Below are 27,632 nucleotides of genomic sequence, written 5' to 3' on the forward strand. Positions count from 1 at the left end.
GGTCGCATTGTTTTCCTGCGCGGAGCCGCGGCGGGAGTGGGGGCTGCGACTGGGACCCAGGGCTCGCCCGGCCTGACTGCACCTCGGAGGTCAGATCCAAGCTCCATCCCATTCGGACGCTCGTCACGTCTCGCAACAGCCCCAATCACGGACTGCGAACTCGGCGCGGTGCGGGGCCGCTGCCCGCCCGCTGCGATCTCGGTCCCGCCGACCCGGATCTCGGAGCAAGTACCCCGGAGCGGGGATGGGGTTGCAGGGAGGCTAGGAGGAGCGGGAGCGCCGCAGGCGGGGGACAACCTTCCGAAGTGCGAGAGGGACCCGGGGAGGGTGCCAAGCGCGCTGTGTGCCTGCCTAACGGAGAGGGTCAGCGGAGTTGGGGTGCACGGAGGGAGGAGGGGACCGTGGCCGAACCCCGTCAATGCACTGTTGGGCGCAGCGTCCGGGCGCCTCTTCTCACCGGGTTTCTCCGAGTCGCGTCCTCTGGGTTGGGGAGCACGAAAGGCGATTATTTGAGGCGCGCACCGTACAGAGGTTGGAAAACCTGGTCCCCTGACTCCCCAGCAGGGAAACTAAGGCTGTGAGACCCGCGGAGAACTGGACCCTCTCGATGTCCCTGCAGGGATGGGAAGGGGGACGCGTCGTTCCGGACTTTGGTGTGACGGCTGCACCTCTGTACTTGTGCAAACCGGAGTCTGAGCACCTCTCAGGGGGTTGGCTTGGGCAGAGAGTCGGGGAAGCGGGGCCCCAGAGAAACAACAGCCCCGTGCCCTTCTCCTTCCTTCACCCCACTCGCCCCGGGGCTTTGTTAGACCGGGGTCTCCGAAGGGCGAGAGCCTGGCTGGCGACTGCACCTTGAGCCCGCGGACCCCGCTCAGCACCGGCCCCAGGCCTGCCCTCGTCGGTTCCCAGCCTCTGGCCCTGCGTCTCTGGCCTCGGAGACCCGCCTCCGCTCCCCAACCCCCGCTCCCATCCCCACTCTGTCTGCGCCTGCAGGCCCCTCCAGCCCCTCCTCCCGCTAACGTGGCTCTGGGACCCGGTCCCGGCCCAGACTCTGCTACCCGCCCCTCTCGGAGCCCCAGATCCAGTGAAGGGGAGACACGTCGAGCCCCTGGCCCTGGGCCCACCTTATGCCAGGGTCTAGATACCTGGATTATCCTCGTTGGGGGCTGGGTGGGAGGGAGGGTAGGTTAGGAGCCAGGGGCTGAGGGTTGGGGAAATGCCTTGGAGAAGGGAATGCGCCTTCAGCCTGTTCCTCGAGGATTCTCGGCGCGCCCCTCACCCCCTCTACCTCACCCCTGCTCCCCCAGAGGAAGGTGGACTGGGGCAGCCAACCAGCCTGAGAGCTTCCTGCTATTGTCCCCAGCCCAGTCTCCCCTTCTCCATCCCTTCCCCAGCCCCCCCTAGACTCTGGTTATGACTCTGGCTATGACCTGGCCACTCCCCAGAGGTGGCTGCAAGGGCCAGGAGGAGAAGGGCTATTTCCTCTCCCAGCAAAGGGAGGACCTCGGAGGGGGAGATAGGGACGACCAGGCCTCCCCCATTTGCTTCAGATGGGGGGAATTATGCAGCTGGGATTGGTCCCAGCAGAGTAAGCCTTTCCCCAGGCCCTGGGGTGGGATGGGGACTGCTTAGATGCTGCTGCTCCAAAAACAGATACGGGAAGCTCTCTTAAAGATATATCATACTTAAGTCTAGGGGGCCAATGCAAAGGCCAACCAAGTGTTTTCAGAGGCTGGACTAATCCAGTCTAAGTTGGGGGGTGGCCACGGTGCAGAGACATTGGGTCAGAGGGAGGCAGGACCTGCTCTCTCAGGGAAGAAGGAAGGGGCTGGGGGTGCTTGCTATCAGAGCATTTTGCCTAGAAATGAAGAGCATGTAAATGAGATGCAAATTAGCCTCTATTGTCCCCAGCTAGGGTGCTTTTGCTAAGAAGCCTGCTGGATTCTGAGGGTTTTAATGTGGGAGTGGTCATCATGCCCCCACAAACTCTCCCAGTCAACCTTTTCCCCAAGACTGGTCCTGCAGTTCCAGGAGTTTCTGGCTAGGGGCCAGCCCCAGCCCCTGCCCTCACATCTTTAGGCACGAAGCAGCCAGCACCTTTGTAATCAAGCTCAATGTCAACCCCCCCCTGCCACACACACACACACACACCCCTCTTCCAGGGCAGCATGTCCCCTTCCTTAGCCTCAGTAGACTTCTGAATTTTCACATTTACTTTTAAGGGATGTGGTAAGGAGGTGTAACGAAGCCTCTTCCCTCCTGTCCCTTCTTCCATCAGGTCCGAGGTCTCCTATCCCCCTCAAACCCCCACAGGAGTCACCACCCCAGGTAAGGAAAGGGCAGCAGCTCCTGAGGGCAGGAGATGGAAGCTGGCATGGCCTAGAGCAGGAAGAGGGTCTGGCTGTTCTCCCCACTTGCCAGGGACCAAAGTTGTTTCCTGGGTGAAGATACCAGTTGCCCAGGGCAACTTGGAGGGGGAGGATAGGAGACCCGCTGTGTCCCTTTCTCTTCCCTTGGGAGCAACAGCATCCGGAAACGGGGGGGGGGGGGGGGGGGGGGGGGGGGCGGTGTTAGGGAGGCTTGGCCTTTCAGCACCAGGGGGTCGTTAGTTAGCTGACTGCTCTGCCCCTGGGGAGGGGGTCATCATTAGGTGTTCCTACCCCCTCCCCTCCTCCAGCCCTCTTGGGACCCCATCTGACGTCAGCCTCCCCACCAGTGACGCTGGATTGGGGGTGGGGTACACTTGGGTCCTGGCTCCAAGAGTGGAATTGGGGAGATGGAATGGGCTGGGCCTGGAAGCCCAGGGTCACTTCTTTAGGGGACGTGGTGGGAAGAGCACGGAAGGATTGGTGAAGAATAGTTGTCTGTTCACAGAAAAGAAGGATTCTCACCCTTCCTGTCCTGATTTCGGGAGCTCTTCAGCCCCTCACCTCAATTTGAGGGCTAGGAGGGCAGGAAGCTGGTGTCCACCTCCCACTGGGGTTCCGCCCAGGGTCAGCTGGGGGTGGGTGGTGGTGCTGATTGGTGGGAAGGAAGGCTGTCTCATGTCCCTTCCACCATATCCATCTTTTCCTGGACTTTGGGCTACCGTTGCCTGCCTGTCGTTGAATTATTTATATTTCCATTTTGAGGCAGCCCATAGAGGGAAGGCAGGGAAAGAAGGATATACGTGTTCAGCCATTTCTCCTCACCAGTATAGCCAGTTCCATCCCTGGCTCCTCATAGGGGTGGTTCTGCTCTTCCTCATTAAGTACATGCACAGGTTCTTCGGAGCCAGGAAGGGAACAGGGGGCTAGAGAGGCTGGGAGGGGGCACAGTGGTCCGGCAGACAGCTGCAGCCAGAGCTAAATTTAGCCTCTGATCTGGCTTTGATGCAGATTCATTTTTGGCTAAGGCAGCCCCCCCCCCCAACTCCCCTCCCTACCCAGCTTCTCCCTAGCAATGGCAAGGTCCCTTGAAGCATGAACTTAGACCAGGACAATGACCCCTAGGCTTCCTCCCCCGACTCTGGGCTTCCTCACCCCTAGAGAGGGTGATGCTTCCTCGCAGCTGCCTCTGCCCGGGCACAGCGCCTGCACGGCTCCCAGGGTGCCGCGGGGGTCTGTGCGGGAGGGGGAGGCAGACATGGTGCCCTCTTCCTCCTCCCGGTGCCAAGGGGTCACTATTTATAATTTTAAGGCTTCAGTGTCTAATTATAACTGAGAAGGGGTTAGCAAGAGGGGGCCAGGCAGTGTCAGCTACCGAATGTCCCAGGCCCAGTCAGGAGAGAAGAGAAGAGGCCGAGTGAGAAGGCTTGGCAGGGGAGCGGGTGTGCCCTGTCCTTACCTGGGGTCAGCCAGTTTGGGCCAGCTGGAGGGAGAAAGGCCCTGAGCGACAGAGACAGCTGGGGGCACTGAGGCAGTGCCAGAGAAAGCGTTGTTTCCCCCAGCCCACAGGGTCTTCTGGGGATAGATCAGGGGAGCAGACTGCCGGCGCTGAGGGTGCAGGATTGGGTTCCGTCCCCCACTTTTCTCTGTCTCCTTTCAGGGCCGGCATATGGGTGAGGGGGCACCCCCTGGGGCCTGAGCTGCCCCGCACAGAATGCCCCGTGCCTCCCACTTCACGCCCTTGCTGCTCCTGCTGTTGCTGTCACTCCCCCACACACGGGCTGCCTTTCCCCAGGACCCCCTCCCTCTGCTGACCTCTGACCTGCAAGGTGAGTGCCCCCCCCTTGTGTAGGCTCAGCATTCAAGACCCCAGCATAGGAGGGCGGGAGGCGAGGTGCCGGTGGGCCTCCCTGCTGGGCCCGCTTCCTTCACTCTGAGGCAGCCTTGTCGTGCCCTGGTTGGAACACAGACCCGGCCAGACCACACCTTAGCCGGGATGAATCCCTGCCAAGCTGCTCGGGAGCTGCAGGACCTCGGTTGAGTCCTTTGACCTTTCTTTGCCTCAGTCTCCTCATCTGCAAAATGAGGATAACAAATAGTATTCTACCTCATTAGAGTTATGTAGGGATCAAGTGAGGTCACCCACGGGAAGTGCCGAGAACACTGTCTGGCCCACGGTCACTGTTTTCTGTGTGTTTGCTGTTATTATTAGCTACACAACGAAGGATCAGGCCGGTTCGGTAGTGCCCCACACCTCTTACCTCCCTCTCCACCATTTGCACCACAATTAAGCCAAGGCCCCACTGTGAGGGAAACCATAAACCCACTTTTTTTCTGAGAAGAAAAAAACATCTGTTTGCGGGTTCCTGTTATTAAGGTAGGATTTAGAGTATTCTAAAGGATGAAAGAATCACACTTGGGTCACTGAGAGTAAGTGTTGGGGGATAAGAACCGCACTTACGTGTGCCAGACGCCGGCCCAAGCACCGTCCGAATGTTAGAACATCTGTCCCTGAACCCTGAGCTCCCTCGGAGCGCTGGCGATTGTGGCTGCCACGGTCAGGCCAGTGGACGCTGGAGTTGGTCAGAGGAGGCGGGAAGTGGGGAGGGCTGAGGTGGCCTCTGAAGAACCTCGAGGGCTGGGAGCACAGGACAGCGTAGGACATGGGAACTAAAGGGGAGCACCTGCCCCACCGCGCTTCCGAGAAGGGGACTGAGTTCAGCTCTGGAGTCAGACAGACCTGGATCTGAAGCCCGGTGCCGGCCACTTCCAAGCTAAATGAGCTATGCAAATTCTTTAATGGCTTGAAGCCACAGGCTCCCCATCTGTAAAATGGGGCCACTAGTAGTACTTCCCTCATAGGGCTGTATTAAACGAGGCAATGCTTCTCAAGTGCGAACACAGTGGTTGGCAGAAGTTAAGTGCTCTGAGTTAGCAAACATTATTTTACTAGTAGTTGTATTAACAGCTTAACTAATACCTCACAACTCATCTCGCTCATCCACGACGTCCGTGGCGGGGCTTCATCTGGTTGGAAAGGGTATTGAGGGAGTGTGTGGTGTTTGGCTGGCCCTCAGCACCCACCTCTCTGTGTCTTCTAGGTACTTCCCCATTATCCTGGTTCCGGGGCCTGGAGGATGATGCTGTGGTTGCAGAACTTGGGCTGGACTTTCAGAGATTCCTGACCTTGAACCGGACCTTGCTAGTGGCTGCCCGGTAAACTGACCGTGGCACAGTTGTGGGGCTGACATGCATGCTCCTGGGCAGACATGGGACCTGCATGGCCACTGCAGCATCTTGCAGGGGACACATGCAGGTGTACAAGCCATGGGACATGGACATGCTTGGACCCAGAGCACAAATGCCAAGGCATGGAGTAAGGGGGAGGGTAGAGGGCAGGAGGTCTGTACTGCTTGTCTCTGAGCTGCTGAGCCTGAGCAGGGTGGGCGCTAAGGAGCTCAGGTGGGGTGCCTTGGCTTGCTTGGCTCTGATCCCTCCTTACCTGTCCCTTCAGGGATCACGTTTTCTCCTTTGATCTTCAAGCCCAGGAAGAAGGGGAGGGGCTGGTGCCCAACAAGGTGAGGGGCGTGTAGGAGGAGGTGCAGGCACGGAGATGAGGCTGGGAAAGGTCTGGTGGGGGTCAAGTGGGTGGGAAGAGGAATCCAAAAGGAGCCATAATGTGAGGGGGCATCCAGGTTGCCTATGATGTTCCCTCCTCTACTTCTCCCTTCAGTATCTAACATGGCGGAGTCAAGACATGGAGAACTGTGCTGTGCGGGGGAAGCTGACGGTGAGGAGTGGGATGAGAATTTCGAGGGGAGAATTTCCCGCCTCCAGGCTCTGTCCAAGCAGTCCTCCACTGTGCCCACTTTCCCACCCACTTCCATCTCAGGCCAGGAAAGGGGATGAATAATTTTCACTTGCCTTCACGGAAAAGTGAGACTCCCAACAGGCCAAAGAATTTGCCCAAGGTTGCAGGGCAGTGAACAGCTTACTTGGGACTTCACCCCACACTTCTCTGACTGGCTCCAGGGAGGGAGCCTTACTCCCCGTGCCCCGTCCCACTCGTAGGGACTCCTGTCGCTGACCTAGAATTTTGGATTCTCTAGGACGAGTGCCACAACTACATTCGTGTTCTCGTTCCCTGGGACTCCCAGACACTCCTCGCCTGTGGAACGAACTCATTCAGCCCCGTGTGCCGCAGCTACGGGGTACGCAGGCAGAGGCGGGTGGCGGCGGGGTCAGGATGGGAGTGGGAAGAGAACCCAAGATGGGCAACCAGTTTGGTGGGGACGGGCCGGCTGGGGTGGAGGAAGGGGAATGCCGAGTGCAAGGGTCCAGAAGGGGTGGAGGAAGGAGGCAAGGAGACATGAGGGAGTGGGCTATGGAGCCAGACTCCAAGACTCCAAGGACTCCAAGACCCTGCTCCCTCTGCCTCCAGGTAACGTCGCTGCAGCAAGAGGGTGAAGAGCTGAGTGGGCAGGCCCGATGCCCCTTTGATGCCGCCCAGTCCAATGTGGCTGTCTTTGCAGGTGTGTGAGGAGCAGGCCTGTGGCAGAAGGGGGCTCGCACCTTAGCCTTTGGTCTTTGCCCATGCTCCTGAGCAGAGGGTTGAGGTAGGGGGTGGGGCCAGGCTGAGGGAGGCAGGGGCTAGGAGGCCCAAGAAGAGCCAGATCCTTGGGCCCTCCCCTGACCCCACCCTACCCACCCCTCCAGAGGGCAGCCTTTACTCAGCCACAGCCGCGGATTTCCAGGCCAGTGATGCTGTGGTCTACAGAAGCCTTGGGCCTCAGCCCCCACTCCGCTCCGCCAAGTACGACTCCAAGTGGCTCAGAGGTCAGGGCGGGCCTGGGGGAGGGACGCTGCTCTTGGGGAGGAGGTGCAGGGGGAGGACTGTAGCAGGGAGCGGGCAGATGGCGGTGGTACTGTGCATGTATGCAAAGGCAAGAGGCTGGGTGGGGCCGGGAGTTTCTGAGCATACCATTTACTGTCTCTCCCCTTTCAGAGCCACACTTTGTCCACGCCTTGGAGCATGGAGACCATGTCTACTTCTTCTTCCGAGAGGTCTCTGTGGAGGATGCCCGGCTGGGAAGGGTAAGGAGGTGGGCACCAGGGGTGGGTAGCTAGAAGGTTCTGCCTGATCCTGAGGAGCCAGTCAGAGTCAGGGAAGAGCTCCTGGCCCTAATGTCCACCACACAATCCCCCGGACTCTGAACCCCAACTTGGGAGTAGCCCCCAACCCTCTGCCCCCACATCCATCCTGCTGTGTCCCTCATCCTTGACCCAGTATGATCTACCACACTATACCCTTCCTTTGCTGTGGCCCTGGCATTTGGCCGTTAGAGCTCCAGCACTCCAGACCCCCCCCACCTCCCCTCCCTCATCCTCCACTTGCCCTGAGGGCCTCACTGTTCTCCGCACCTCCCCCGCCCCCCCTTCTCCTCCCCCAGGTACAGTTCTCCCGAGTGGCCCGTGTGTGTAAGCGTGACATGGGTGGCTCGCCTCGGGCCTTGGACCGCCACTGGACATCCTTCCTGAAGCTGAGGCTCAACTGCTCTGTCCCTGGGGACTCTACCTTCTATTTTGACGTTTTACAGGCCTTAACTGGGCCTGTGGACTTGTATGGCCGCTCTGCTCTCTTTGGGGTCTTCACCACCCAGACCAATAGGTTAGTACTAGACTAACCAGTGTGGTCCAATCTGTCCCTTATCCCACCAGCGTCCAAGCTCCCCTCTCAAAGCCCCTATAGTGAGGGGAAACTCCCTTCAAAGCCAGTTTGCTGTTCTGCTCTTCTTTTTTCTCCCAGCATGGCCCCCAGGAGCTGCCTCGCCCTCTCAGGCCCCACCCCCTAATATGGTCCTTAAGGGTAGCTGCCATGTCTCACCTGGGAGGAGCTGTGCTATCCCTTCCAACACCTAGCCCACATCTTTCTCTGGCTCCTTCAGCATCCCTGGCTCTGCGGTCTGTGCCTTCTACCTGGATGATATCGAGCGTGGGTTTGAGGGCAAGTTCAAGGAGCAGAGGAGTCTGGATGGGGCCTGGACACCTGTGTCTGAGGACAGGGTTCCATCCCCCAGGTACCCGGGATGGGAGTGGTTTTTGGGGGGGGGCAGAAGCAAGCGGTGTGTTCCCATATGGGATGAAGAAGAGAGGGTCTATGGGATTACGGGGAGGGGGCTCAGTGGGATGGCATGGGACTGGTGAGCTGTAGAGAAGGGGGAAGTGGTAGTGTGAACATCTGTGTGAAGGGAGACGGCAAGGGTTACCAATTGTGTTTGAGAGCAGTTAGTGGGGGGCACGGAGCCTAACTAAGCCCTGGCTCCCTGTCCTAACGCTGTCCCTTCCCACGCACCTACCAGGCCAGGATCCTGTGCAGGAGTAGGTGTGGCTGCCTTGTTCCCCTCTTCTCGAGACCTCCCCGATGACGTCCTGACCTTCATCAAGGCTCACCCACTGCTGGACCCCGCTGTGCCACCTGCCACCCATCAACCTCTGCTTACCCTCACCAGCAGGTATGCTGCTAAAAAGACTACTGCCCAAGCCCCACGCCCCAGCCACTCTCCTTCTCTGACCTCACAAGGTAAATCATATTGGGAGGAAGGACCCATGAACGTGGAGGGAGAGAGGTAAGAAGGAAAGTCTGGGCTGGGGGAAGGACCCAGGAGAGTGGGAGCCAGGACACATGGGCTGTCCTTGAGACACTCCAGCTTCCACCAGTCAGGTGGCCCTGACTGAGGCGTATTCCTCCAGGGCGCTACTGACCCAGTTAGCTGTGGATGGTAGGGCTGGTCCCTACAGTAACACCACAGTCCTGTTCCTGGGCTCCAACGATGGGACCGTGCTGAAGGTGCTGCCCCCAGGGGGGCCATCTGGCAGACGTGAACCCATTCTGTTGGAAGAAATCAATGCCTACAGCCCCTCCAGGTGAGGCCTTGGTCTGGGAGTCACCAAGCCCCCCAACCACCTGCAGAGCAGGAATGGGAAGTGAGGTGGTAGGTGGCGATGTGAGGATGGGGTGGGAACTCCACTGGCTTCTGATGGCCAAAGCTGTAGGATAGAGGGGTTTGGCAAGAAACTAGACTAGTATGCTAGGGCAGCCCTATGAGTGGTAGTTAGTGCCTGTGTGCCTCCCCACCTTCTGTTCTTTAGCTGACCCAGGGAGAAAGGAGCCTCCCCTGCCCCATCCCTGAGTCCTTCTGGCCTCACCCTAGGTGCCGTGGGAAGCGGGCCGCCCAGACAGCACGGCGGGTCATAGGGCTGGAGCTGGACACTGAAGGTCACAGGCTCTTTGTGGCTTTTTCTGGCTGCATCATCTACCTCCCTCTCAGCCGGTGTGCCCGGCACGGGGCCTGTCGGAGGTGAGAGGGGCCGAGGGCAGACCTGCCTGGGCCAGCAGGAGGAGCGCAAGAACACAGGCGTGGGGGGGTGGGCGGGAGCGGCGGCCGGGAAATGCAGGGGCTGGCTGGAAGGGAGGGCTGCCCGGAGCACTCTGCAGGTGGGCAGTGACCAGGGCCTAGAATAGGAATTGGGATAGCACAGGATGGGACTATTGGGCTAGGGGCCTCCTGTGGGCTAGGGTGAGAGTTGGAAGGGCAGGGCCATGGGATGTGATGAGAGAGCCTCACATGACTCCGTTTTCCGCAGGAGCTGTCTGGCTTCTCAGGACCCATACTGTGGATGGCATAGCTCCAGAGGCTGTGTGGATATCAGGAGACCTGGTGGGTAAGTGAGGGGCCCCCAGATCTCCTGAGGAGAAAGCTCTGTCCGCACCGCCAGGAGAGGAAGCTGAGGGCCAGGGTGGGGGCTGGGGGCAAGATGTATGACTGCACTAAGCCACCTCCGCCCCTGTCCTAGGACTGATGTGGATCCAGCTGGGAACCAGGAATCCATGGAGCACAGTGACTGCCAAGGTAAGCGGAGGGGCGGGGGCAGCCGTGGCCACAGCTGCACACACCTCTGACGGCCATCAGCTACCATCCCAGGTGGAGGTGTCCGTACTTCTGTGGCACAGTCGCCCCCTTTGGTTCTTCATGAAGCTCCCCCCTGCCTCCATCGTCACCCTCTGTCTCCCTTCTTCATAGATGGAGCTACGGGGAGTCAGTCTGGCACAGGGGATTCTGCTTATGGTGAGTCTGCCTATCCCAACGCCACCTTCCCTTGCTCGGCCCACGCTCACCCAAGTCTGTGCCCCACGGCAACAGCAGACACTGCACACACCGAGTCTCAGAAGAGGGTTAGCATCCTCCAGATACCCCGCATATAGCTAGTGCTTGGCACACAGTAGGGTGCTTAATAAATAGTTTTTGAAAAAAAAATACATGAAAGAATGTCCTGCATGGTGAGCCTTCCCCCACCCCCCCAGAGGAAAGCAGAGGCTGGAGTTCTGGACCTTTGGGTTCCAAAGTGGGGGTGGGGGTGGGGGTGGGGGTGGGGAGGGCCCACGGAGGGCCCACCCAACCGGTGTCAGAGGTGGAAGACAGGAGCCTCACTGGCTCTGACCTGGTCTCTGTCACCAGTGCTTCTGGGTCCTGGCCCTTCCCCTGAGACCCCCAGCCCCCCCAGTGATGCCCACCCCCGGCCCCAGTCTTCCACTCTTGGAGCTCACACTCAGGGTAAGGGGACTGGCTGGGAGGGATAGGAGTGAAGTGTGGGACTGCTGAGTCTTGAAGAATTCTAAGCCCCTCACTGACGTGTTTGGTGCTCACTAATGCCTGTTTGGAGCCTCCCCTCCCCAGAGCTGGGCATCTCGGACCCGCCGCCTTCTGCACTGGCAGAGTTTGGCACTCGCTCTTGGCATGGCTACAGGGGCCAGAGCTGGGATGGGGACTGTGTGTGAGGTCTAGTGTGCTGTGCTGGGTTGACTGTGTGTGTTGAGGGCAGGGGAGGTCATTCTGAGGACGGTCAGCCTGTGCTGGGGTGAAGCTGAGCAGCAGAGAGGAGAAACTCGAACTTGCCCTCCCATGCCCACCTACCTTGGCTGAGCCTCCCTCCTCCCTCTCGGCCAGCAGGCGTGCGCCAGGACCTCCCCCCAGCCTCAGCCTCCCTCTCCGTCCCCATCCCGCTCCTCCTGGCCTGTGCTGCTGCAGCCTTCGCCCTGGGCGCCTCAGTCTCTGGCCTCCTGGTCTCCTGCGCTTGTCGCCGAGCCCACAGACGTCGGAGCAAGGACGTCGAGACGCCGGGGCTCCCGCGCCCTCTCTCCCTTCGCAGCTTGGCCCGGCTGCACGGTGCGGGCCCAGAGCTGCCGCCGTGCAAGGATGGAGACGGGGCGCAGCCGCCCCAGCTCTACACCACCTTCCTGCCTCCCCCCGAGGGCGTAGCCCCGCCGGAGCTGGCCTGCCTGCCCACGCCGGAGTCCACGCCCGAGCTGCCGGTCAAGCACCTACGCCACGCCGGGGGCCCCTGGGAGTGGAACCAGAACGGGAACAACGCCAAGGAGGGCCCGGGCCGCGCGCGGGGCGGAAATGCAGCGGGCGGCCCCGCGCCGCGCGTGCTGGTGAGGCCGCCGCCGCCGGGCTGTCCGGGGCAGGCCGTGGAAGTCACCACCCTGGAGGAACTGCTGCGCTACCTGCACGGCCCGCAGCCGCCCAGGAAGGGGGCCGAGCCCCCGGCCATGGCGGCGTTTACCTCGCGGGCGCTCCCGCCAGAGCCGGTCTCCAGCCTCCTCCCCCGGGAGTGTGGTCCGCCGCTGAGGCTGGACGTGCCCCCCGAGGGGAAGTGCGCGGCGCCCTCCACCCGGCCCGCGCTCTCCGCCCCTGCTCCCCGGCTAGGGGTCGGGAGCAGCCGGAGGATGCCCTTCCCCACGCACCGTGCACCCCCCGCCCTGCTCACTCGGGTCCCCTCGGGGGGCCCTTCCAGGTACTGCGGGGGTCCCGGGAGACATCTCCTGTACCTGGGCCGGCCGGAGGGGTATCGGGGCCGCGCTCTGAAGAGGGTGGACGTCGAGAAGCCCCAGCTGCCCCCGAAGCCTCCTCTCGTCTCACCTTCCTCCCAGCCGGCTCTCCCCAACGGCAGCCATTTTAACTTTTAAAGGGAGCTGCGCCACGTCCTTCAATGGCGCCCATGAGGCCCGTGCCCTCAAAGGCCAAGAGCATGGACGCATCTCCAAGGATAGATCCCCTCCCTCTCTCCGTGTTCCACACCTCCAGCCTTCCTGGACTCTGAGAGTCTCCCGGGGTCCCAGCCCGCCTCGGGTTTATTTATTGACTGTCTTTTCCCCCTGTCCTCGAGAGAGGAGTGGGAGGTGAGAAGCTCGCCCCCTCAGTGAGCCAGCTTTTCGGGGGGGGGAACTGGCGCACTCCCACTCCCCCCTCCCTCAGCCAAGCTGCCTTAACTCGCCCCTCCGGGCTTCCTCCATAGACTGGGCCGCGGGCGGGCCGCAGGGCGGACGGACAGACCGACGGGGCTGGGGCCGCGCGCGCGTTGTGTACAGAGTCCCCGGGCCTCCCGGGACGTGCCTCCTCCTACTGTGTAGGAGCCTCCGCTTCCCAATACAGCTGTGTCCCCGAGCCGAGCCTGACTTTCCTAGCGGAGGGGGCGGGGCGGGAACCGGTCCGCTCGCTAGGCGCCTCTGCCTCCGAATCTCTGCCTTGGTCTTGGCCTTCCACTCTCTCCCGAGTAATTGGGATGGCTGCGGTCCCACCGGGGTTAATCAGGAAAGGTTTCCTGAAGGAGGCAAGCGAAGAAATGGGTGTGTGGAGATGAACCAGGACCCAGGAGACCCACGGCAGAACTAAGGTGGGGTGGGGAGGGCACCAGAGCTCGTTTCTGGATCGAGGATGTTTTCATAGCCTGTTCCGTGGGGGTGGGGGGAGGTTATTTTTTGAGAAATAAAATGAAGCTGCAGCGCAAGTGATTTAAGTTTCACAACAAGAAATCTTGTCCTAAAGAATTTGGAGAGTGTGGGTCGCACGATGGGTAGGCTGCAAAGAACAGCAAAGGATTCAGCCCTGTTGGTGGTAGGGGCTACCCTTGGCAGTTCCCTGAGGAGCAGTTAGTTCCCTTTCTCAGAGCGGGAGGGGGTGTAGGAGCGCGTGTTTCCTCGCACGCATGCGTAACCTCTTGTCTCGGAGTCTCGGGCGGCGCTCCAGCCCGGCGCTCCGAGGATCAGCTAGCGGGTGCCTGTTCCGTCGTTCCTCTGGCCGGAGCTGGCTGAAGATACCTGTCTGTTATCCCGGGGACCACTGGGAGGGGCGGACAGGACCGTCTGCCCCGCCCACTACCTCGAGTTTAAGGACACTTAAAACCTCGCGCGGGCGGTGGCTGCTTTTGGGATTTACAAGTCCGGGTCTTTACCGGCGCGTGGCCGGAGTATCCGCTCGGTTGGAGCCCTAGGCCGCCGTCCCACTGGCGCCGCCTGGAGGCCGGCCCAAGCCCTGCAGCTAAGGAAGCCTTGGCAGTCCCTTTCCCGGTTCGCCCCCGGCCTGCCTTGAGCAGGAAACCGCTGAGAACAATTTGGTGAAGAACCGAGATTGTGTCTAGCTCCGCCCTTATTACTTGTAATCCTGCCAAGTCAGAACTTTGCCCTAAGTCTCAATTTCCTCATCTGAAAAAGGGTTGTTTGAGAGGCTCAAGTAATTATATGTAAAAATGCTTTTAAAGGAGAAAGCATGGTTACCTTGTGAGATGTCGATTCCTCCAAAACCATGCTTAGGTGTCCTAACTTTGCGATCTACCAAGCAATGTTTCCTTTTGTATCCTTAAAATCTTCATTTATAGATTTTACCCTCAAGGTTTTTTTTAAAGTCGCTCTCTGAACTTTCCTCACACCTTGTTCTGCCAAATTTGTTCCCCAGTCTACCCTCTGCTTGGAGCTTGTTTCCCCAGGTTGGAGAGGTCCTTTAGGTCTTAGTTTCCCCCTCTTCAGATGTCTTACTTAAACCAAGATGCTTTAAAACCATTGCTAGTTTTCTAGATAGTGAATGAGAGCAAGGAAGGAATGGAGCAACTTTCTAATCACCTGACTTCATTATCCTCTTCAAACCAAGATGTTAAAGCCAGGACAAAGAAAAATGTTAGGGCTGCAGCCTTTCTCAGCCTTCTGAGGGATAAGTCTCACAAATACTTCCGTTCTTGCTGTGAAGGTGGTCACGACAAAGGGGTAAATGATGTTTAGGTTTAAATACAGACTCAAAAGAAGTTAATGTTGTGACTCTGTGCAGACAACAGCAATTTACAGGTTAAAGTCCTGGTTTCATTTTAATCAAGAAGGGTGTTCATTTACAAAGTATGGCGACTTCTCTAGCCAAGGGAGCCTAAGCTGGACTCTCAGAACCTTCTCAGGTCTAGTGAAAGCAGCTACGTTGCAGTGAGAGCAACAGTCCTTGGACTCTGGCACTTAATAGTTCTGTGCGTGACTAACCTCTCTGTGCCTCGATTTCTTTTGTAAAGCATGTGAAGGAGATATATGCCAATAGGAGGTTATAAAGCACCATATAAATATAAAGGTTTAAATTAAGTGCTTTGGGGGAAAAGGTTATTTGCCCAAAATAAAGTAGACTACTACGAAGTATGCAATTAAATGATAACTCATGAAATACTTTATCCTGATAGAGAGTAGTGAATAATAAACTAAGGGAATGAATTCAAAGAAATTACTGTCCCTGACAACAGAGGGATAAACATGACCCCTTAATTTAAGGATACTTAAATACTTAAGGATACTGTTGATACTTTTTTAGAATTAGGATATTAGTTCAAACTTTGTCTTTAGAAAAACCAGCATGTGCCAACAAAAGGATAAAGTCCTCACCCTGAGGGATTTCTAAGCTGATTTCTCAGAGGCATCCTGGGAGGTTATGGAGAAACCACCGCCCCAGTAGGCAGAGTCCATCACCTTGTGTAAGACTTTGGGGATCTGAAACACAGAAGGTTCCACAGTCACAAAGCTTGAAAAGCTGTTCAGCGTCTTGGGTTCTTTAGGAGCTAAGTCACAGGAGCCTGAGCTATTATTGTCTCTCAGATTTACGTCTCCTTGATGCCATCACCCCACACTTGGGAACCATACAGGTATGAGTCACTTTCTGCTACTTAATCCAGTAGTTGACCTTCAGATATGTTGACTTCTAAGAATTTAAGGTTACATATATGAGTAACGTTGAAGTACATGGATAAAATATGAAGCCTATGAATCCAAAAGATTGCCTATGCCTACCTTTACCACATGTATTAGGGGCCCAATAGGAAATAGACAACATGCTCAAAATAATGAAGGGCTGACTTTAAAAAAAGTCTGGGCAAAGGATAGGTCAGTAACTGGAGGCGAGTAAGAGCCTTAAGCCTGAAAAGACAAAGGGAGATAATGGGTTATTTGGAACTGGAAGGCGAGGCTGCATTGAGAGGAGCAGTGACCTTTAATCAAAGGATACAGCTAGGCCCTGGGGACTCCAGGGAATGGAACCTGGGAAATCCATATACTGATTTCAGTTTTTTCGGATCTCCCTCCAGTCTCCTGCCAGAGCCCCCTATTGGCTGAAGCAAAGTGGAAGCCAAAGTGCAGGGAGCCCATTGACGAAATTCATGCAGGTTAGCTCCCAGGATAGAGAAAAAGATTTAGAGGGAGGAGAATATCTGGAAGGGAAGACAAACTATCCAGCATACCTAGAGCTGAAGACTGCATCCATTCTCTGCGAGAGGTTATCTTTGACTCTTCTTCCTCAATATTGCTGGCCAGTAACTTTGTGGAGATGCCTGCTGAGTTAGTTTTGGAGCAAAACTGAGGAGTTTGCAAAAAAGCTGCTTGAAGTTATGTTGCCCCAGTTTCTTAACTACCTGCCCAAAGTCAAGTAAGATCATATTCTGATTAAAAGACAAACTACAGCAGAAAGAACACCAAAAACTGTGTAGAAACTGTAGTTTTAGAAAGAACAAATTTTTTTTTTTTTTAAGCTGAGGGACTCTGGGCAGTCACAACCTGTTGTGTGTGTGTGTGTGTGTGTGTATGTGTGTGAGTGAGTGTGTGTTTAATCTATAGTCTGAAGATAATACGGACCTTGCAAGATAGGTATGGTTGTGTGTATGTAAAATGCTGAGCTCAATGCCAGACATATAACAAAACTTTAATGCATAGAAGGGCACCTGGCTGGCTCAGTCAGTAGAGCATGTGACTCTTGATCTTGGGTCATGAGTTCAAATCCCACATTAGGTGAAGAGCTTACTTAAAAAAAAAAACAAGGGACGCCTGGGTGGCTCAGTTGGTTGAACATCTGCCTTCGGCTCAGGTCATGATCTCAGGGTCCTGGGATCGAGCCCCACGTCAGGCTCTCCGCTCAGCAGGGAGTCTGCTTCTCCCTCTACCCCTCCCCCCTGCTCGTGCTCTCTCAAAAAATATTAAAAAAAAAAAAACCTTTAGGCATAGAAGCTACTGTTATTATTTATAATATTGGCTCCTCAAATATCACTTTCCTTTACAGTAAGAACTTCCTTAAACTTTAGGACTGGTTATGGAAGCAGAGTGCAGCCTCACACCTTGCTCAGGGGTCCTTTACCGTCTTTTTCTTTTCTTTTTTTAAAAGATTTTATTTATTTGTTTGACAGAGAAAGACACAGCGAGAGAGGGAACACAAACAGGGGGAGTGGGAGAGGGAGAAGCAGGCTTCCCGCTGAGCAGGGAGCCCAATGCAGGGCTTGATCCCAGGACCCTGGGATCATGACCTGAGCTGAAGGCAGACGCTTTATTGACTGAGCCACCCAGGCGCCCCTACAGTCTTTCTCTTAAGAAAACATTTTTTTTAAAAACATTTTATTTGAGAGAGAGTGAAAGTGAGCGAGATCACAGAGGGAGACGGAGAAGCAGACTCACTGCTGAGCAGAGAGCCCAACATGGGGCTCAATCCCAGGACCCTGGGATCATGACCTGAGCCGAAGGCAGACACTTACCCAATTAAGCCACCCAGGTGCCCCCGAAAAACATTTTTATAACACATACATTTAAATTGTCTACTGGGCATTACTATTAATTTCCCAGTTACCCAGTTCCATTTTTTTTTAAGGTATCCCCTATAGTCTTAACAAACTTACTCTATTACCTATCAGATACCTTGCACAAACCCTACATAGGTGTGTGGTTATCACTAAGTTGCTCCCACTTCAACCTTCTCTTGTATTTTCTACCTACTTATCTCCTTGAAGTAAAGGGCTCATTTTCACAGAGGAAATCTTAGGAAAGTTGCCCTCATTCATGTTTCTTTCCCATCCTTTAAGAATATTACCCTTCAGAGAACTCTGGGTTCCTATCTCCCCAATTCCCTTCCAACTTTCCCACATTCCTGATGATTTCTCTTACTAGGATTTTAATTCAGTAAGACTTTTAGTTTTGTTTCTCAAGCCTCCTCAAGCCCCTGCTCTTATTTCTGTTTTCTTTGCCTGCTCTTTTCCTCTCAGCAGAACAGAGACTGTATACGCACTTATGAGGTACTCTGCCAGATGTACCTTATTAATATGTATAATGGATTTTTTGACTATATGTATTTACCAAAAAGCAATTATCTATATGTAGCCTAGTACATGGTAAATGTTCAATTTCCTAAATACTGACTTGGAGAGTCTAGTTGTTGAACACAGATTCTTATATGTCTTTGACTTTGGTATTCCCCTCCTTTACTGAAGAAAGGCATCCTTATTGCCAATGGAGCAGCTTTTGAGAACACTATACCCTCGATGAGGACCCCATCTAGTCAGCCAGATGAGGTTCTTCAGCCCTGGATATCAGTGGGGTTTGTGCTACAACCACACTGCTACCCGCATTTACTTAATAAATATATGCTGAATTGGACGGCGCTAGCAGCAAGCACCTTATTAACTAAGAATAGCTGAGGAGCCAGCAGAGCAAATCTACTTCCGAGCCTCCCTGACCCGATGGCCCACCCCCTCCCTGCCAAACCTATCTTAGCATCGGTTTTACTCCCACACAAGGCACAGAGTCATTTCCTTCAGCTGCTGGGCTCTTCTCCTGGTTGTCTGCTTTTGGGAAGGGAGTGGGGTCTGGCAGAAGGGAGGCAGATGTAGATCTAACAAACCGGTCTAAAGCTCTCTCCATTCTCACTTCAGCCCTTCCGGCCACTCGCTCCGCCTACTTCAGGTGACCAGGAGGGGCTCGGGCCAGAAAAACGCAGAGGGCGTGAAAAGGTTAGAAGAGACCACAGTGGGGAAGAAGACCCTCACACAACACACCTTCCCCTGCTCCACCCTCATCAGCTCAGCGAGACAGAGAAAACCTCCTATGAGATTTATCTGTGATCAGGGACTAGGTACAATTTTTGCCCAGGAGATGGAAAAAACTTTCAATGACACTCTGAAATGGTAAGACTTTGACATTTTATTAAGAAACATCTTTATTTTAAATGATAGTACAAAAATTATATATATAATATAGATCTGTATAAGTGTATATACACACAAATGATCACCCCCCCACACACACCCTTCCTCATCAAAATCAAACCCTATTAAAATCCTAAATAAAAAAAGAGAAGTATATTTAAGTTTTCCTAAAACACACTGTACATAAAGCTGTCAGAAAACCTGAAAAACTGAGGACATTTTGAGAAGAATCTAGGCACCCCATCCACCCTCTTTCTCTCCTCCTCCAACATAAATGGCCCTTGTCAGGAGGACAGGCCACAGGACAAAGCCAGAGAAGGGAGCTGCAGTCATAATTGTTGGTCAAGCATGATGCCTGAAACCAACCAGGAAGCACAGGATATAGGGTATGACCTAGATTAATTCTCAGAAACAAACCACTTCAGAATAAACAGAAAATGCATGTAATAGGGAAGGAGGGGAGTGGAAAGAGGAAAGACAAGGCCCATAGATTAGAAATGACCTACTAATGAAGTTCTAGTGCCTGGGAAAGACTCAATGAGATAAGAACAATGGGGTCACAGAAGCAGAAGTAGTTTAGAGGGGAAAGTGGGGGGGGAGAGAGATAGGGAATCACAATTTCCTGCCATTAACCAGCCAAATTGCTACTGTAGAGTCTAGGAATGTCACCCCACCCACTAATCCTAGAGAGGCTCCAAGAAAAAAAAAGGCAGCAACAGAGGCTCAAAGACACTTAAGTCAAATTCATTCTTTTTATTCCTGCTCTCTCATTAAATATATTGGCATAGGAAACAGAGTAACCACTCCGAAAATATTCATCACATAAAATGGAGATAGAGAGCCCGGAACAGCATATAGGTGGTGCTGACATATATTCCATTCTAAAGCTCCTTTTCTGGCCATACGGAGATGTCTGCACAAGGAGGCCATTCTCCAGTAAATTTGGATAAAAACCGATTTCTACTCAATATCCAACTTTTGGGAGGAGTTCACTATATGCCTGAAATCTTCTAGCTCTGGAGGTCCATAATGATGTTTGTTAGCAGAGAGCCACACAAGCTTCCTCAAAAAGATGAGATTTCTAACCTGGGAAAGCAGATATACAGAATGCCTGCTCCTTGTGCCCTGACCCCTTTATCTAAGGTTTCTTTCCTGTTCCGAGGTCTAAGAGAAAACCGCTGCCATAGGAGTGCAAAGGAGGCTTGCTCTGAGAAAGGCTGCTCCGGCTTTACCCCTGACACTGCTCTGAACCGTTTAGCTCCCATAGTGTCATCACACCATATGCTAAACAAATCTCTGTAAAGCCACATACTGGTTCTCCCTGGGGTTTACACCAGTTAGAGCACACCTCTCAGAGAAGGGCCAAAGTAAAGCTTTTTCTTCCTCAGCCCCTTTAGTGAAGCCACAGAAGCCCTCTTTAATGTGTTTAATGAAATGAAAATATTTCCAGGTTATGCCAGGTACTTTACTACACTTGATCTTAGCCAAAAGGCTGAGAAGCGATACCAGGTACTTTAGAGCTGAACCTTAAATAAACAAAAAGTGGGAAAATCCATATGTATTTATAAATGTACACACCAATATGCAACCAGCAAATGGGTATTAGAAGTGCCCTGGTCACGCAATACCTAACTTTGACTATAGAGCCTTCTGGTAAATTCATTTCTTTTACATCAATATAAAGAAAGAAAGTACTTTTGTATGCCATAGATTTCTAACATTACTGAGCAGACACAAAAATTTTAATAATGCAATGGTAAGGCTGAAGAAGGGGGAAAGCCAAAGCCAAAAATAACTACACATGGATCTGACAGAGAAAAAGAACATCTTTTAAGGCACTGAGTTCAAAACAGAAAACCTAAAGTCAAGTTCTCGCATATCTCCACTAAGAAACCTCAACTCTGCCACTACAATTAAAAGATCCCATAGAGGTAGTGATAGGAAGGGAACTGTACATTTTATATTTATAAGTAATTTCCCTGAAGCTAAGAACAAGAACAGAAATATTAGGACTTCTTTCTTTCTCTTTTTTTCGGGGAAGGCTTAAGACCAAAATGCAAATGTAGAACCTAAAATTCATAAATTAATACTGATGTTGTTAAAGCAGCTTTATTTTAAAGTAGGCAATCATCCTAGGTTCCAGGTTTCTCCTGCTTAAGTACCAATTCTGAACCACCTGTTATTTGATTCTCTGTAATCCAATCTCACCAATAAACCAGTTGGGATCCATCAACCCAGAAGATCTAGCGACATTTTCCCAACTTCCATTGCTGATCCTGAAAGATGCAAAATCATAAAATGGTATTGCCATTAATGCATTTAATACTTAACTTCTGACTAGTTCAAGGGATCCTGACCTGCCATTTTCTCCATGGCAATAGAACAGGGGATCAGGGGCACCTGGGTGGCTCAGTTGTTAGGCGTCTGCCTTCAGCTCGGGTCATGATCCCAGGGTCCTGGAATCGAGCCCCACATCGAGCTCCCTGCTCCGCGGGAAGCCTGCTTCTCCCTCTCCCACTCCCCCTGCTTGTGTTCCCTCTCTCGCTGTCTCTCTCTGTCAAAAAATAAAAAAATTAAAAAATTAAAAAAAATTAAAAAACAACTGGGGATCAAATCCTATTTCTCTTCTCTGGGATGCTAAAAGGTATTTCAAGTAAATAACAACAAATACCTTTTTGCTACTCTTCCCTTTCCAGACATTTCTCTTTTCTCTTTCCCTAACCCAACTCCCTATCTCAGAGACCCCATCATCAAAAATGATTGGACTGTATTAGAGATTTTTCTAGGTGAGAATGACAGCCTCCTACAGAAAGAGAATAAGAATTTCTGAACAGTTCCCCAAAACAGTAGGGAGTGCCGTATGCTCAGCAGGGAGTGCTGGATGGCAACTCCTGCCCCTAGTCAGAAGCTACCCCAGAGGGAGAGGGGGCTGGGCCTGGATATCCTCTGCAGAGTTAACCTCCACCCCCTTAACAGGCAAGGGGGGGGGAAGGAATTAAAGTCAATAGATACACAAAGAACATAAACCAAACATATCTAAAATGACACTTGGTCCCTCTATCTCTATAGTTAAACTAAGGCTCTGAAATGGCACACAATAGCAGCTTATTGTTAGCACCTGGTTCACAAAGGGACTCAGAAAAAAGAAAAACATTGCAAGCTGAAAAAGGACAATTTGACAGCAGATGGCACAATTTCACACTAGCCCTCACCTAGGCTTCTCGTCATCCCCCAAAACCAAAAGTAATCTCTCAAGTCTATGGAGAAAACCTAGTTAAGGTGGCCAGTAGCCAAGATTAATTTCAAACTGGTATTTTTGCTTATAAGCCTCTAATAACCAATTCTGTTTGTCAAATTTGGTTTGGCGAGTTGTTTTAGGTCTATTTTGAGTCCCACGTGATTCTGCACCTCTGGAAAACAGCAAATTACTTCACTAATCAAGGTAAATAGAACCATGTTAATTGTCAAGTTTTATTCCAAATTAAAAATGTATGTTTTCCCCATGATCGCTAATTAAGAAAACCATATTCTAAACAGTCATTCAAATGTTTACTTGGCACATCCTCTGGTTTCTTCTTCTAATTTACAATAAAGCAAGCAAGCAGGTCTAGAAAGATGGGGGCCCAATTTCAAAGACAGTAACTTCTGTAATGTAACCTCTCCACAACCTCTCTCTCTCCATCCATATCCCCTTTATTTTGAAAAAACTCCAAACTGGTGCACAAAGAAAACCCAGCAACAAAACACTTTCCAGAAGTGTCTAGGCAAAGGGAGCAGGCATCGTGCTAGAGAAGGAAGTCGGGCAGATGAAGTCACTGAGCCAGAATTTTTGGTTCCTTACTTTATGGCACTTCTAGTTTTTCACTCCCTTTGCCAACACACACTGAGCACCTAAAAGGCACAAAAGCTCTGCACAAAACCCAACCTTAAGGAAACAACCATTTGCTCATCCCAAGTCAAACGGAAACAAAACTCCACCAACACCCGCAGCACTCACCCCTCCCCCGACTTTTTTTGCAATGAAGAGGATACCATGTAAGCTCCACAGAAAGGCACACTTCGAAAACTCAACAAAATTTTATAAAATTAAAAAGTTGTTATTAAAGCTTGATATTATAGAAATAAATGTTTGGAAGCAAGTTGTAGCAACAGACTATCCTCCTGATTTCAATTTTATAAAATCCAGCCAGAGCAAAGTTTGTATCTCAAGACCAGATTGTTTCATAACCTCACAAGCCTCTTTCTGGCCACTTTCCAGCATTGTGGAAGCACAGCCTGGAGGATTTTGGATTTACATACACTTCTCCCACATAAACAAGTTTTCTTTCCTTTCCAGTTTTTAAATATTCCACTTCAGTTTCTTAAACTGGCATCTGAATTATGGACACATAATGGATGCAGAGTTAGGCAACTACCAATTTCTTTTCAGTGAAATTAATTCAGGATAGAGGGGAATGCCTGCTCCTTTGGAAGTGGAATATATTTCTTTCTCTTCCCAAAAGCTTGCTTCTAGTCCACCTCCCAGTTAGTTTTCTTCTCTACCAGGTACACGTCATAAATCTAAGGCAAATTTTAAGGTCACTTGATGGTACACTCATTAAAGGCTCTGTGTGTCTCTACTAGGAATGTTATCTTAAAATCTTCTGATACAAAGCCAGTTGTTTAAGAAACAACCCACAATATCCAGCATTCTTTTACCTCTAAGCTTAAAGCAATGCTGTGAGCTGAGAAATCTGGCCCTTGTTCCTTTGGTCCCGCAAAAGTCTTCCCTAAATTTGGCTTTGCATTTTCCAGGGGCAGAGCAAGCCTTCCTGAGCCCAAGCACTGTACCCTGCTATAGTTTTCTTCTTAAGGACAGTCTTAATTTTTATACAATGTCTGTCCTCTGTATTTTCTTTTAAAAAGAGGAAAAAGATGGACAGAGTACAAGTTGTGGCCCTTGCACATTAAGATGAAACAGTTTCCAAGGAAACTCCAGGATGAGGCTCCACGGTCCCTCCTGCCCCAGTCACTTCCGTGTCTCTCTCTTCCATCTCCCCCTCTGTAACTACTACAGCATCTATCTCCGCCACCTCTTCAACCATGGTGAAGTCAACTCCATTGGGCTGTTGTCGGGCCATGGCCTCTAGCTTGAGGCGGTACTCTTCTGCCTCCTGTTCTTTCTTTAGGAGCTGGTGTCGGTATTCCTGAGCTCTTCGATTGGCCTCCTGGAGCTGCTGCTGGAGCAGCTCTCTTTCAGTGCCCTCCTGTAAAGGTAAACCATGTCACCACCAGGTAAGAATTCCTGATCCCAGATTATCCAGAGAGCAGACAAAAACATAAAGAAGGGTTCAGGCCTTAAAAGTTTTGGCTTTTGATTCCTTCTCTTCTCTCTACTGCTGCTAAAAACATTACCTTGCTCTCCTCCACACTGTTTGTCATCTCTTCTATTCGTGGTTTTTTAGTCAGAGGCAACTTCTCTGCTTCTTCCTCTTCTTCAATTACAGTTTCCTCTGCAACCTGACCAGCAGGTACAGTTAGAACTACAAGCCAAAGGACACCAATTGGAGGTGATGAATACATAGTAAAACAAAGAGGTTTTGTCTGCGTTATTCTTTTTTCAGATTTTATTTTTATGTAAACTCTACACCCAATGTGGAGCTCGAACTTACAACTCCCCCATCAAGAATCGCAAGCTCTTGGGGCGCCTGGGTGGCTCAGTTGGTTAAGCGACTGCCTTCGGCTCAGGTCATGATCCTGGAGTCCTGGGATCGAGTCCCGCATCGGGCTCCCTGCTCAGTGGGGAGTCTGCTTCTCCCTCTGATCCTCCCCCCTCTCATGCTCTCTCTCATTCTCTCTCTCAAATAAATAAATAAAATCTTTATTAAAAAAAAAAAAAAAAGAATCGCAAGCTCTACCGACTGAGCCAGCCAGGCACCCCTGCTTGCTTTAAATTACAAAATAAATTGAAATACATTAGCTGAAATCTTATTATTCATAATCTCTTTGGATTTTATTTATTTATTTTTATTTTTAAGATTTTATTTATTTGACAGAGAGGCACAGGGAGAGAGGGAACACAAGCAGGGGGAGTGGGAGAGGGAGAAGCAGGCCTCCCGCTGAGCAGGGAGCCCAATGCGGGGCTCAATCCCAGGACCCTGGGATCGTGACCTGAGCCGTAGGCAGACACTTATCGACTAAGCCACCCAGGCGCCCCTCTCTTTGGATTTTAGAATCAACAGGTAAAGCATGGCCCTACAGAGAGAAACAGAAAAGATTAGAGTATCAGATTTGGAAGCCATGCATTTAACACGCAGGTCTGAGGCTCTTGTATACAAATGTCTAACTCAGGGGGCACCTGGGTGGCTTAGTTGGTTAAGTGTCTGCCTTCAGCTCAGGTCATAATCCCAGGGTCCTAGGATTGAGCCCCATATTGGGCTCCCTGCTCAGTGGGGAGTCTGCTTCTCCCTCTCTCTCTGCCACTCCCCCGGCTTGTGCTCTCTCGCTCTCTCAAATAAATAAAATCTTTAAAAAAAAAAGATGTCTAACTAACTCTAGGGGCACCTGGGTAGCTCAGTTGGTTAAGCGTCCAACTCTTGATTTCAGCTCAGGCATGATCCCAGGGTTGGTGAGATCCAGCCCTGCACTGGGCTCCACACTAAGTGTGGAGGTTGCTTACGTTTCTCTCTCTCCCTCTGCCCACCCCCACCCCTGCTTGCACACACGCTCGCTTTCTCTTTCTCTAAAATAAAGAAATCTAACTCTAGGTTAAAAGCTATGGCCAATTAGCTTACAATTCCTTGAGGGTAACTTGTCTAATGAAGGCCTAATGTCTTTACATAAGATTATTTTTTTAGTATATGTGCTGCCGAAGTGAGCACTTTACATAAGATTTTTGAGAAACTTCACATGAAAGCAGCTTCCCATTCACTATATCCAATTTAATTATTTCTCTTTTGTAGACAAATGAGAAAAGGGTCAACAAATACATCAATGCACTGCACATCTATCAGAATGGCTAAAATTAAAAAAAAATAGTGATAACACCAGATGCGGACATGGATGTGGCAAAACTGGATTATTCATAAATTGCTAGTGGGAATGTAAAATGGTACAGTAACTCTAGGAAATAGTTTGGCAGGTGCTCTGCCAAACTATTTACAAAATTAGACATGTTTACAAAACTAAACATGTACTTAGCATGCAACCCAGCAATTGCACCTTGGGGCATTTATCCCAGAGAACTGAAAATTTATGTTCCCATAAAACATGTACACTATTGGTCATAACAGCTTTATTCATAGATAGCCAAAAATGAGAAACAACTTAAATGTCCTTCAATGAATGGTTAAACAAACTGTGGTAATCCATACCATGGATACTATTCAGCAATAAAAAGGAATGAACTTATTGATAAAAACAAAAACTCAGATAGATTTTAAGGGAATTATGCAAAAGAAGAAAAGCCAATCTCAAAAGGTTCCATATTACATGATTCCATTTATATAATATTCTTGAAATGACAAAAGTATAGAGGTAGAAAACAAATGAGTTAGTGGTTGCCAGCAGTCAGGAATGGGGTGGGAAGGGAGGTAGCTGTGGATATAAAAGTAGCATAAGGAATCCTTGTGACAGAACTGTTCTCTTTTTTTAGAGAGTGAGTGAGAGAGAGCATGAGCACGTGAGAGCAGGGGGTAGGCGGGGAGGCAAGTGCACCAGAGAGGGAGAGAATCTCAAGCAGACTCCACACTCTATGGAGCCCACATGGGGCTTGATTTCACCATCCTAAGATCATAACTTGAGCTGAATCCGAGAGTTGGATACTTAACCAATTGAGCCACCCAGGTGCCCTGGAACTGTTCTTTGTCTTGACTGAGGTGGTGCTCACACAAATCTACATTGTATTACACTGCATAGAACTAAGTGCACACACAAACACATAAATGAATGCATATAAAACTGGAAAAATCTCAGTAAGGTTGGTGAATTGCATCAATGTCGATTTCCTGTCTGTGATATTGTATTACTGCAAAATGTTACCTAGGGGGGAAACTGGGTGATAGGTACACTGGATCTCTCTGTATTATTTCTCACAGCTGTGCACACTGGGGCACCTGGGTGGCTCAGTCAGTTAAGTGTCTGACTCTTGATCTCAGCTCAGGTCTTGATCTCAGGTCGTGAGTTCAAGTCCCGCACTGGGCTCCACACTGGACATGGAGCCTACTTAAAAAAACAAACTATACACATAGCTATAATGGTCACAAAATAAAAAAGTTTAAAATTCTATTTAGGTTTTAGGGTACATTATGATTTTTGTTTAAAACAGAAAATTTACATAGTTATTTGGTTTGGTTGATTTAAAAATTAGCTTGTATTCCTTGGGTATTCATCAATTGATGGCAATAAGAAACAGCTTAGATACCTGCTAAATGGAAAAGGCACTTTAGTCGGGATTTTAAAACTTCCTGCAGATAATTCACAAAATCTCAGCTTTCCTTCTTTGTGCCTGGTTAAATACACTTCTAAAAAGTAGTGTAAAACCTCAAATATTTTTCCTCTCAAAACAACTCCATTCTCATTTAACTCCATTATTAAGAGTTTCTCACCTACCCAATGAAGCCCCAAAACTTTAAACCATATTCACAAAAACATCAATAGTATATTTCCAAATAAAACTAGTAAGATTTTATGATACCAAAACTTGGATTATATAGGGTTTTTTTTAAAGATTTTATTTATTTATTTCACAGAGAGTGAGAGCACAAGAGCATGAGCAGGGAGAGGGAGAGGGAAGAAGCAGGCTCCCCACTGAGTAGGGAGCTCAATATGGGGCTCAATCCCAATCATGACCTGAGCCGAAGGCAGACGCTTAACCGACTGAGCCACCGAGGTGCCCCAATTATACAGGTTTAATGCGTACTTTTTCTTTCTATGCTACAAAGATCCACCAATTTAAATAGTTTGAAAATT

At 51.2% G+C, this 27,632-nt stretch overlaps 2 protein-coding genes and 1 pseudogene across 15 annotated transcripts in view; 1 reads left to right on the forward strand and 2 right to left on the reverse strand.

The window, feature by feature from the left end:
- On the forward strand, nucleotides 1-13,525 carry SEMA6C (semaphorin 6C). Of its 8 annotated transcripts, none has more exons than XM_073888401.1 (19): nucleotides 1-228; nucleotides 2,279-2,328; nucleotides 4,027-4,195; nucleotides 5,468-5,582; nucleotides 5,881-5,944; nucleotides 6,100-6,156; nucleotides 6,476-6,577; nucleotides 6,808-6,898; nucleotides 7,083-7,202; nucleotides 7,372-7,460; nucleotides 7,817-8,034; nucleotides 8,312-8,443; nucleotides 8,726-8,878; nucleotides 9,117-9,290; nucleotides 9,578-9,724; nucleotides 10,011-10,088; nucleotides 10,221-10,276; nucleotides 10,448-10,492; nucleotides 11,372-13,523. In XM_073888401.1, the coding sequence occupies exons 3-19, from the start codon at nucleotides 4,081-4,083 to the stop codon at nucleotides 12,391-12,393; spliced, it is 2,778 nt and encodes a 925-aa protein (XP_073744502.1). In that variant the 5' UTR covers nucleotides 1-228; nucleotides 2,279-2,328; nucleotides 4,027-4,080; the 3' UTR covers nucleotides 12,394-13,523. The 8 variants fall into 8 exon arrangements, with proteins under 8 accessions (XP_073744502.1, XP_073744501.1, XP_073744505.1 ...); XM_073888400.1 differs by having other exon boundaries at nucleotides 1-224; XM_073888404.1 differs by having other exon boundaries at nucleotides 1-224; nucleotides 11,453-13,523.
- A 5,133-nt stretch (nucleotides 13,526-18,658) lies between these two features.
- Nucleotides 18,659-27,632, reverse strand: part of GABPB2 (GA binding protein transcription factor subunit beta 2) — a 31,133-nt gene continuing 22,159 nt past the window's right edge. For 6 of the 7 annotated variants that reach the window (XM_073888498.1, XM_073888496.1, XM_025858320.2 and 3 more), the window contains 2 exons: nucleotides 24,078-24,205; nucleotides 18,659-23,929 (listed from right to left, as the gene is read on the reverse strand). In XM_073888498.1, the coding sequence (XP_073744599.1) occupies nucleotides 23,630-23,929; nucleotides 24,078-24,205 (428 nt within the window). In that variant the 3' untranslated portion in view covers nucleotides 18,659-23,629. The remainder of the gene's footprint in view (nucleotides 23,930-24,077; nucleotides 24,206-27,632) is intronic. The other variant, XR_012376907.1, reaches the window with a different exon arrangement.
- On the reverse strand, nucleotides 20,103-20,187 carry LOC112813378 (U2 spliceosomal RNA; annotated as a pseudogene).

Source organism: Callorhinus ursinus, unplaced genomic scaffold (assembly GCF_003265705.2).
Source record: "Callorhinus ursinus isolate GAN/ISIS: 27379988/994484 unplaced genomic scaffold, GSC_fseal_2.0 scaffold90, whole genome shotgun sequence".
In the NCBI taxonomy this organism is placed as follows: domain Eukaryota; kingdom Metazoa; phylum Chordata; class Mammalia; order Carnivora; family Otariidae; genus Callorhinus; species Callorhinus ursinus.